Below are 10,617 nucleotides of genomic sequence, written 5' to 3' on the forward strand. Positions count from 1 at the left end.
TTCATATAAAATGTTACTTTGCTATTGTGTACATGCGATATCAGCTTGTCACCATCCCTATCATGAACCATCACCTACAGTTATCATGAAACTTAAAGGAGTTGGATTCCTTAGACAAGTGATGCAGAGGTTTCCCGGCTTCACAAGGGATCACTTACCTATCACCAGAAGGACGATGGGAGACACTGAAGCCATTACTCTTCTTCCCTCCTGCTCCAAGGACGTTTGTAAGGGTACTGAGCATCGATTCATTAAATGTTTTCTCAATGCAGGTTCTTACTAAATGTCTGAGCTATTATATTGACAAGGCCTTACTGCTTTATCACTCGTGTGTCCAGAGAGAGAGACTGGGGGTGTAGGAATGAAACACAGACGCGTCATTCTGCTCATTTCTTTATTACAACAGAAATCTGACAATGGCACTGTTGACATGGTTGATTGCGGTACCTGTTGGGCGCCTACGGCAGCTGAGATGGATAGTGCTTCAAGGATAAGGGGTACAACAGCGCATGTGTTGTGGCTTATCAGAGGCCCAAATAGCTGCCAAGATATGCTGCACTGCTGGGGCATGAGGTGTGTGTAGGGCTGGGGAGTACTGCTGATGGGTGTTGATACGAACACTAATTGATTGGCGCTAATGCATGTTGGTTACAGATGACATTCAGTGTTAATATGTACTGAAGTTACCTGACTTTGGTGTGTGTGTGTGTGTGTGTGTGTGTGTGTGTGTGTGTGTGTGTGTGACAAATGGATATTGTGGCTATGTGACGGATATAACTGGGTGACAGTGCCGGTCTGTTATTCTATGGCGAGCTGGGACCGAACTTTGGACAGACGCGGTCTTTGAGGGCAGTCGTAAATATACATGAAAGAGATATCTTTTACAAAGTATAATTGATTGGTTAAATGGTTGAAATCCTAGGGTTGAGACTGAACTGTGTTCGACCGTTGTGTAAGAAGAGACTTACTACCTTAAAGATAGGGGCTTAGAACTGATAGATCATGGCAGACAGACCTGCGCTTACTGCATTTAATTATTCGAGGGAGGTTGCAATGGTTTGGCACATTCTGTAGCTACCAAGCACATAGTGAACTACGATTGGCACATCTTGCTGTGTTTATGGCACAAGACTTCTATAACATTTAAGATCCCTGCCAAAATCTGCGGCTATGATTGTGTTCTCTTTTTTTTTTTCCTAGTGGAGGCAAATATTCAAGGCTACAGTTAACCCCTAAAGGGCATTGATTCAGCGTGTTCCTAGACTGTGCGTGTCATCCAATACTCACAAAGATATAAGTGCAAGACGCGATAGGAAAAGAAAAACTGCTCTGTTCTGGGACATGCCTACGATCACACGGACACGTGAGCACAATGTAAGTTACATTGTTACAATGAGTTACAACAGAAGTTGGAAGCATCAAGGTGATTGCATATCTACTGTCAGTTCTATGTGTAATCTCTATCATCAGTAGTGGTGGGTTGACTGCAGCTTTGAGCTAAATCGCCATCATGGCATATCAGTAGCTTTAAGATTCTGAGTGATTCAGGCTGGAAATTATTACCCTTTTCTGTACAAATGTAATGATGTCTTATTGCTTATGAAAATCACCTCACAGCTCAGCATGACGGGACTGTAGCTCAGCGCCACAACACTTCACTTGGAAGTGCATCTTAACAAAGACAGGGGAAGGGAGGCTTTGTCCCCCGTCTGTTCCACCAATGCGTTTCGTACAAGTATCTTAAAATAGCATCTACGTCTGGTTTGGAAGAGCACGTATGTATATCAAGGAGGGAGGGATGGAGGGAGTGTATGTGAAGTGCATCAATGTTTTTGTGTGGGTTTGCGATACTGCTGGGACGTGCTTCTAAAAGACCCTAAATTCTCTATCTCAGTCCACTATGGGTGCTAAGGACACATTCATTTAATAGTAGATTTGTTACAGAGTAGGATCACAAGGCTAGATATATCTATGTACAAATAATTTACATAGGAGACAATGATATATAGTTTATTCAGAACAGATTATTAAAATTATCTAGATTACAACTATGATATACACATTTATGCAGCATATATACACAGGGTCATACACAAAGCCATACAGCAAACTAGCAGTTAACGATACTGCGAGGGAGTTAAATATATATATATATATTTATAATTCTATATATAAAAAAGGATGTACAACAAATGCGAAATATTGTGGAAGCATTAGACTCGTGTCTCCATCTTTTGTGGGAGATGTCGGGACATGGGTCGAGATGGGCAAAGGAGAGGAAAGCGAGAGTAAAGTGCTGGGTGACAAGTGGCAATGCTCATGTAGCAAAGAAAAGGAGAAGGAAAACCTATACTGATAGCACAGGAGAGGAGCAAGAAGGGCGAGTGATAAGCTGGGTTATCTCACAGCTGAAGACAAGGGGGCGTGAAGGCGATAGGTCTAGTACAGAGGGATGGGATAAGGTCAGGGGAGGGAGCTGGTTATGCCGGGTGTGGCCAAAATGGCGTGAAGGTTACGTTGCCAATGATCATAACAGGAGTCACTTGGACGAAGCACAGGGAGGGAACAGATCCTTCTGGACCATGACGGGTGATTCTGACATTGAGAATGGAGTAGCTGTACCACACTGACTGTTGTTAACTGGCCATGTAACACTCCTCTCACACACATCGCTCTCAGTCACATACATAGAGCCACACACACACACACACACACACACACACACACACACACATACACTCAGTCTCACATACACACACCTCTCATGCTCCACAATGCACAGGGTATCATCTTCCTCGACTTCTTCACTGAGATTATAAAACTTCTGGGCCATGGGAGCCATTGGCTGCCCTGGCTATCACAAGCCCTGGTCCAGGTCGACTTCTTCCTGGACCCTTTTCTGCCTTTCTCCGGGTCTCACACACTCTCTCTCTCTCTCTTCTCTCTCTCTATCTGTTGGGTTATTACTCTTCACGGCTAAGGCTATCCTTGACTTCCTCTCTGAAGCGGGCAGTACTCTCGGGCATGTGCTGATCATAGATGTACTGTGGAAGCCTTCTCGTCCAGGTTGCTACATCCCTCACGCCGTATCTACTACAGAGCTAACAAAGGAACCCACTTGCTTATTCCCCTTCCCACACTCGTCAAAATTTTATGTAATATCTTTCTCATGAAATCATTAGGTCGTCGACTGTCTAATTGTTCCTCAAGTTCACAGAAAGTCGTTGCTACATCCTCCTCTTCGACACCACTTGGGGAAAGCCTGTGTCAGTTTCCTTTGTCTTTCCTCACAGACATCCGAAAAGTGCACACCACTCTCACGGTCATTTGCATAAGCACTATACATATTCAATTAGGTGGGAGTATCCTTGTCCCTTAGAGTTCAGCTCTGGGCATATCCACGACCAGCGTTGTTAGGCTGGCCAGTGGTGGTCCGCGGCGCAAAACAGTGGCATTGAGCTTCACATTGACACAGCACTGGTGACCTGGGCATCGCCTCTAGTCCTGGCACCACACGCTTCGCCACGAGTCCGCGTACTCCGCCGCTTCGGCAGCACCCGCTTCACTAAGAGTAGACGAGGTGGGCTGGCAGCAGCCACGAGGCGAGGGAGTACAGAAGGCGCGGGTACCAGTGGATGTGGATGGTCTCTGCCTCATCCACACTGTTGACCTGCGTCTCGTTCCGCCACCTCACGCTGCTCTTAAAGATCCGTTTTTCAGAATGGGTTTTAACAGGTTTACTTGGTAAGGGCGACGTAATGGCACCCATTGCACGCAGCAGCGTCAGTGCAGCCTCCTTCAGGTTGCTGTAGATCCTGACCGGGAGGAAAGCCCAGTGGGCGACCGTCTGCGAGTCTATCACGGCGTAGCAGGAGGCCACGAACCCGTCGACGACCACCGTGCCCTCGGCAGTGAGAGGGGCGAAGACTCCTGCCCCGGCCACGTGTTTGATCTGGACCACCTTCTCCAGCCTCACACCTTCTTGACTCGTCAGGAGCAAGAAGTCTCCCGCCTCCACCCGCCCCGCCAGAACCACACCGCCGTGCTCCACGGCGTCCCTCACGGTGGGCGTGGAAGTAGGCGCGTGCTGGCCCTGTAGCAGGACGATGAGGTGTGAGGGCGTGAGAGTGAGGGAGGCCCCACTGGATGTGGTGAGCCTCAGGAAGGAACGGGACACTTGAGGGTCACGATGCAGGAACATGAGCACAGGACTGAAGCTTAACGAGCCGTCGGACCGCATCACCTGCACTTCGTCCCCTTCCCGTATGGCTGACACAGGCACCGCTCCTGAAGGCGTCAGCACCTCTCCGCTCCCGGGAAAGCAGCCGCCCAGTTTGCTCGCCGCCGAGGACTCTGGAAAGTACAAGGGCATTAGATGACGTACACATGAAGTGAAATCATGAACATTGGTCGTTCAGCACAAACGAGAATACATAAACACAACGTCATTCCCATATGATATTTGTGAATCGCGGACGAGTTCTTTGTGGCGTAACCCCTCGAGTACAGTCGAATCACTTAGATCTCCCCGCTACAACTTCGGTTCATTACCAATAAGATAAGTGAACGATATGAGATCTATGGACAAGTACTAACTTATATGATAAAGAAGGCCCACACACACACACACACACACACACACACACACACACTTACATACTGGATAGAACACCTTCCTATGAGACCTAAAGTCGTCCTTTTTGGTCTTGAGGTACGCGGCGTGCGTGCGGCTCCTTCAGCATTTACGTAATCTCAGCGGTGTGCGTGCGTGAGAGGGGGAGGTGGTGGGGGACCTTGGAGGGGAGAGGAGGAGGAGGAGGAGGGGGAAGGTGGTGGTGGCGGCGGTGGTCGAGGCCAAGACTGCAGGACTCGGGCGGAGGAGGGGGGGTAACAGCGCGCGGCTCCTCTGGTCTCCTTATCGCCATGATCTCTCTACCTCTCCTCGCCGCAGGTAATTTCTACTATCTGTTGGCAAAATGCGGGTGGTATTACACGTTTACCGCCCTCCCTCGCCGCTGCGCAGCCCCACTGCGCGGTTCTATGATTCCAGCGACATGTATGTTGGCTCTATGGGAGGAGAGGGGTAGGTTGAGGTGCGCCCGGAGTGATGCTTGTGCATAGGAATCTCCGGATAATGTCTGTGATGCCCGGTATTTGCCGTTTATGTCACTTCCCTTTGACAGCCAATGGGAAACACGGGAGGAATGTGAGCTGGAGATCAGACCAATCAGCGCTCGCGGCGAGGAGCCAATGAGCTTTCGCCCGGGCTCCACAAATCAGCGAGTAATATCCTGAGTGACAGGCGGAGGTCAGGAGGTGTCTGATTCCCTCATGTTTTTATCTAGGAGAGGTCAGGCTCGTTCCCACGGGGATCTCTGACTGGAGTCCTGGAATATACTGCCTTCCAGAAGGATTACTGACGAGGTGCCAGTGTCAGCCGTGGTCGTGCTGTGGCGGTAACTCGCCGGCCACCTCACATCTTATAAATTTCTGGAGATAATTGGTGCGAGGCAATAGATTCTCGCCCGAGATAACAGCTTTCTTATATAGCTATCGACCTGCGGTATTCAGCTAACGCTGGCGGACATCTGGTTGGTACTGGGTAACTTCAGGCTGGAGATGGAAGCCTTTTGGGCCGGCGTTGAAGGAGACTTGGCTGATGTGGGGTGTACTGCGTGTGTGGGGATGTGCGCGGGCAGGAGGGTGTCGTTCTGGGCAGCGTGGGGGCAGCAACCAGCCAAGGGTCAGGCCCAGTCTAAGTCACAGGGTTGAACCTGTGTATAGAAACTAACGCTCTAACCCACAGCTGCACCGCATCTCGTTGTATACAACTGTCACGTATGACATGACAAACCCTTTGTATGAAGCTGTCATAGCCTCTGCACCTGACGTACTACCCCTACACCCGACTACAAGAATGACAATCCAACCGGCTACACCTAGCGTTTACACCTTGCTACAACTGAGTCACCTGCACTACACGCTACACATGACTACACAGAGGATATTTCCTTTATGTTTTAATACCAGGCCACACTACACACTGCTGCACAACACATTACATATGGCTTCTCAACCGCGACACATCACACCTTTTCACCTCAACTTCCATCACCTACACAAGGACAAAATGCTCTCTCACTTCACAACACACTACGCCTCACACCTAATGACATTACCCCTTACATTATGCCACACCACCTGATTACACTGCCTCCTATACCTGGCTGCACTATGTGTTAGACCTAACGACTACTCCCTCTACATACAGCTGCTTCTCTGGTTATACCTGGCCACTGTACTCTGTACACCTGGCCATTGTACTCTCCACACCTGGCCACTTTACCTTTTACACTTGGCCACTTTATCCTCTACACCTGACCACACTACACTTACCTGCCTCACCTGTCTTCACCACACCACACAGATACGACCTCATTGACCTCCATATCACACAAACCTCCAACAAACACCTCAGACACCCAGCGGTGAGCCATACGATCGAACCTTCCAAGCTTAAGATCCAAACTCAGTTTCCCATAATCTAAGAAAATGAAAACAAATTTGTTGCTCATGAAAATTAGATATGGTCTTGAGTAATAGATTACGACAAAAGGAAAGTCTTTGAGGAACACTAGACCTGCGTATGTATATCTTGCAACTACTTGCACTAACGGTATGTTTTCACTATCTGTTGCAACATCGTCCCTGGAGGTACATAGGCTCAATTTTCTTGGTCACAATATCATCATGTTGCTCTTGTGAAACTAGAACTTTAACAATTGACAACGAGAGTAGATGTTCTTTCCCTGAAAATGAAAGTATATTTTGGAGGTGATAATACAGTATGAACTTGACTGCCACCGAGTCAGGTGCTCTTGGTGGAGATCAGAGTCACTCGGGCATCACAGATGTTCCCAGAACCCTCATCTTTAAACGACATACTTTACGGCCTCGAAGACTAATTCATAATGTTGATGTAAATCTAAGATTCTTACAATAATTACTGACTATTTGGTTAACGATTGCCGGAGTACATTCCTTAAGCGATATTGTTTGTCATATGGTATTTGGCATTTACAACTTCTGTTGTATTAATATATACATTAGTACTGTATAAGAATATACAGCAGGATGTTGCCTCTGGAATTATAAGCATACAGTTGCTAAACAGTATTTACATATTGGGAAAAATAGCCTTTTCTCAGAGTCATATAAACTCCGACTTTCTGGTGATTTCAACAGTAAACAAAGTAGTGATCCAAAGCGATTCTACGCTGAAATACGCCTTTACTTAACATTAAATTATATCGACTGTTATTGAGGGTAAAGTTGCTTTCTCTTAAGACACAAATGGAGGAGATGAAGCTCTGTCTACAATAAGACTGAAGTGTTTACCGGTGATAAAGCGAAGATGATGTTAAGAAAATTGCTTAATTATTTTACTTAGAATTCTCAACCATCGGACGCAAAGTTAAACACGGCAGCGCAATGGAATATAATCTTGTCTTGTTGCCGTACGTTCGAGCCTAATCCAAGATAATCCAGACGAGATATTACGATGTTACTATTTGAAATGGTACGTTCAGATCCCCAAGACTTACATCTACCTCGGTGATTGCTGCTGGCGTCTGTTGACAGAGCGTGAGCGAGTCGTTCTCACAGGAAGAGTGGAGGAGACTCAGTCACCCTGAGTCATAAGCAATTACATGACTCACAGGAATTTCCACCTGTAACCCGTCCTGTAACCTGTACTTTGTATCACCTTTGATTCAGGAGCATAAATTGAAGATTTTTCTTCTCAAAGGAGACTCTAGCCACCAAATACACTACACTGCTGTGATTTGGAAAATTATTTTTAATTCGATCAATGGGAGGATTTTATGGGTCTTAAACGAATGAAATTAAAGTCAGATGTATTCATGTGACTGAATACTATAAAGGTTTTTCAGCCGTACAATGAACCCTTACTTCCTTATAAATAACTCGCCATATTCTACCAAGATCATTCCTCTATAAACAAAGTTTTTAGCATTGTTTTTGGAAATATCTTCAGAGTCGGATCTAAACACTCATCCACCTGGGAGTGGAGTGCTGGAGACGAACGGATGGCAGAGACCACCATCCACCTGCCATTCTTCTTGCCTCAAACCCTTGGCTCTCTCCTCTACCGCAGCCATAACTCACACGTACTTCCCACTCACCGCGAAGCGTTTTCTGGTCGCCTCCACAACTTCTACGTTCATTCCTCACACACACACACACACACACACACACACACACACACACCTTTAGACACTTTGCCTTCGCCACCGGAGACATCGAATACTTCATTCATCTCAGCAGACGCCAGACACTCTTCCTCCTCCCCAGCAGACGCCAAACACTCTTGCTCCTCCCCAGCAGACACCAGACACTCTTGCTCCTCCCCAGCAGACGCCAGACACTCTTCCTCCTCCCCAGCAGACACCAGACACTCTTCCTCCTCCCCAGCAGACACCAGACACTCTTCCTCCTCCCCAGCAGATACCAGACACTCTTCCTCCTCCCCAGCAGACGCCAGACACTCTTCCTCCTCCCCAGCAGACACCAGACACTCTTCCTCTTCCACAGCAGACACCAGACACCCTTCCTCCTCCCCAGCAGACACCAGACACTCTTCCTCCTCCCCAGCAGACACCAGACACTCTTCCTCCTCCCCAGCAGACACCAGACACTCTTCCTCCTCCCCAGCAGACACCAGACACTCTTCCTCCTCCCCAGCAGACACCAGACACTCTTCTTCCTCCCCAGCAGACGCCAGACACTCTTCCTCCTCCCCAGCAGACGCCAGACACTCTTCCTCCTCCCCAGCAGACACCAGACACTCTTCCTCTTCCCCAGCAGACACCAGACACCCTTCCTCCACCCCAGCAGACACCAGACACTCTTCCTCCTCCCCAGCAGACACCAGACACTCTTCCTCCTCCCCAGCAGACACCAGACACTCTTCTTCCTCCCCAGCAGACGCCAGACACTCTTCCTTCGCCCCCGCAACTCCTACAGTCTCTCTCAAGCGAACCCCGAGCGACCCCCACGTCAGGTGATGGATTGCCAGCCGGCCAGTGTCCCTCGTGTTACTACAGCAGATAATCACGAGAAATTATGTTCAGGTAAATGTTGCGGGAGGGGGATGATGCGCCGGGAGGGTCTGGAGGCACGCTGGAATGTCTCGTGCTTTTACCACCACATATACAAGGGCTGTAACACGTCACCTGGGTACTAAAGTGATCGTTGTATACCGTCCCTGTGAGAATGCGTCTACTCCCTTCATAGAGAAACGCCGATAACGCCATCTTATCCACGCAAGTTTATGGTGTACCTGGGAGCCTTGCGGCTACTTACAGCTGGGTGTGGTAGTCAGGACTCAAATGAAGACTCAGCGGATAGGTTGAGATACTAAAGACTATTGCAGGGCGGGCAAGGGAGACCTAAGTTTCCTCATAGAGAGTCAAAAGACCCAGGATTACAGTAAGATGGAAAACCAGGAACTTCCAAGGAAGGGAAAGAAAACTCCAGCAGTGTAACAGGTCAGGATATATCTAGAGCTCCCACAGGACGCACAAGAGGAGCAAGATGGAACAGGACAACGAGAACTCCAATAGGGTAGGTCAAGAGGACCAGGATCCCTGTAGTGCAAATTAGGAGAACAAGGAAACTTGTAGGACAGGTCAGGAGAACCATGAACTCTCGAAGGCAACTGTCTGAAGAAAAAAAGGATACCTGCTGGGCAGACCACGAGACCTTGGATTCTTGCAAAGTGGCTCAGGAGAGCTAGGACTCCTTAAGGATGAACCAGGACTCTTGTAAGGCGGATCAATAGAATCCAGACACCTACAAACTGCCCTGGGAAGACCAGGACCCTGTGAAGTGAGTTAGAAAACCAAGGGCTCCTGCAGGCCGGAGCAAAAGAACCAAAACATGAGGAGAATCAAGAGAGCAAGAACATATATAGGGCGGGTCTTGAAGCCCCAGGACTCATGCCGGGCAGACTAAGAGAACCAGGACTCCTGCAGGGCGGGTCAGGCAGCCACCACCACCTTCCTGATAACACAAGATGAACACCCTCAGTTTGTACGCTGCTGTCGCGAAATCAATTACTCTGAGTACACCAACGACGCCGCCTGGCTGGGGCTTTTGGTTGCTGCTGTTCGTTAACCGTCTCTTGTGGGTCACCGCGCACTGAAAGGCATATATACTGTCTTTGTTTGTTGGGATAAGCAAAGGCCGAAGGATTTACATGAGTTGGTGATGCGGGGAATTGTCGCCAAGGATCATTTACGAGAGTCGAAGTAATTCATCGTCTTGTTGGTGGCCTAACTCCGTCTCTGTCTCGCGGTGTTGCGTGCCAATGAAGCTATAAGGGTATTAGCGGAGTGAGCGGACCTTATCGTGGAGTTTGATGTTGTCAAGGTGAGGGGCTGACAACTGCTGTTATGGCGCAGGGGTGTTGTAAGCCGGGCACTGTGAGGCCTCTTACACAACATTAATCGCTGTGTGCACAACTACTGAGCTTTTAGTGGTGACTGCGGTCTGCTTTGGCTGAGGTCTCGACCTCAGCTAATGGTTCTTTCTTCA

At 48.4% G+C, this 10,617-nt stretch overlaps 1 protein-coding gene across 2 annotated transcripts in view; it reads right to left on the bottom strand.

Annotated features, from left to right (window-relative positions):
- Nucleotides 1-377: 377 nt before the first annotated feature.
- Nucleotides 378-10,617, bottom strand: part of LOC139748146 (sonic hedgehog protein-like) — a 318,619-nt gene continuing 308,379 nt past the window's right edge. For both annotated transcript variants that reach the window (XM_071660835.1, XM_071660834.1), the window contains one exon: nucleotides 378-4,353. In XM_071660835.1, coding sequence (XP_071516936.1) covers nucleotides 3,566-4,353 — 788 coding nt within the window. In that variant the 3' untranslated portion in view covers nucleotides 378-3,565. The remainder of the gene's footprint in view (nucleotides 4,354-10,617) is intronic.

This window comes from Panulirus ornatus, chromosome 72, assembly GCF_036320965.1.
Source record: "Panulirus ornatus isolate Po-2019 chromosome 72, ASM3632096v1, whole genome shotgun sequence".
In the NCBI taxonomy this organism is placed as follows: Eukaryota; Metazoa; Arthropoda; class Malacostraca; order Decapoda; family Palinuridae; genus Panulirus; species Panulirus ornatus.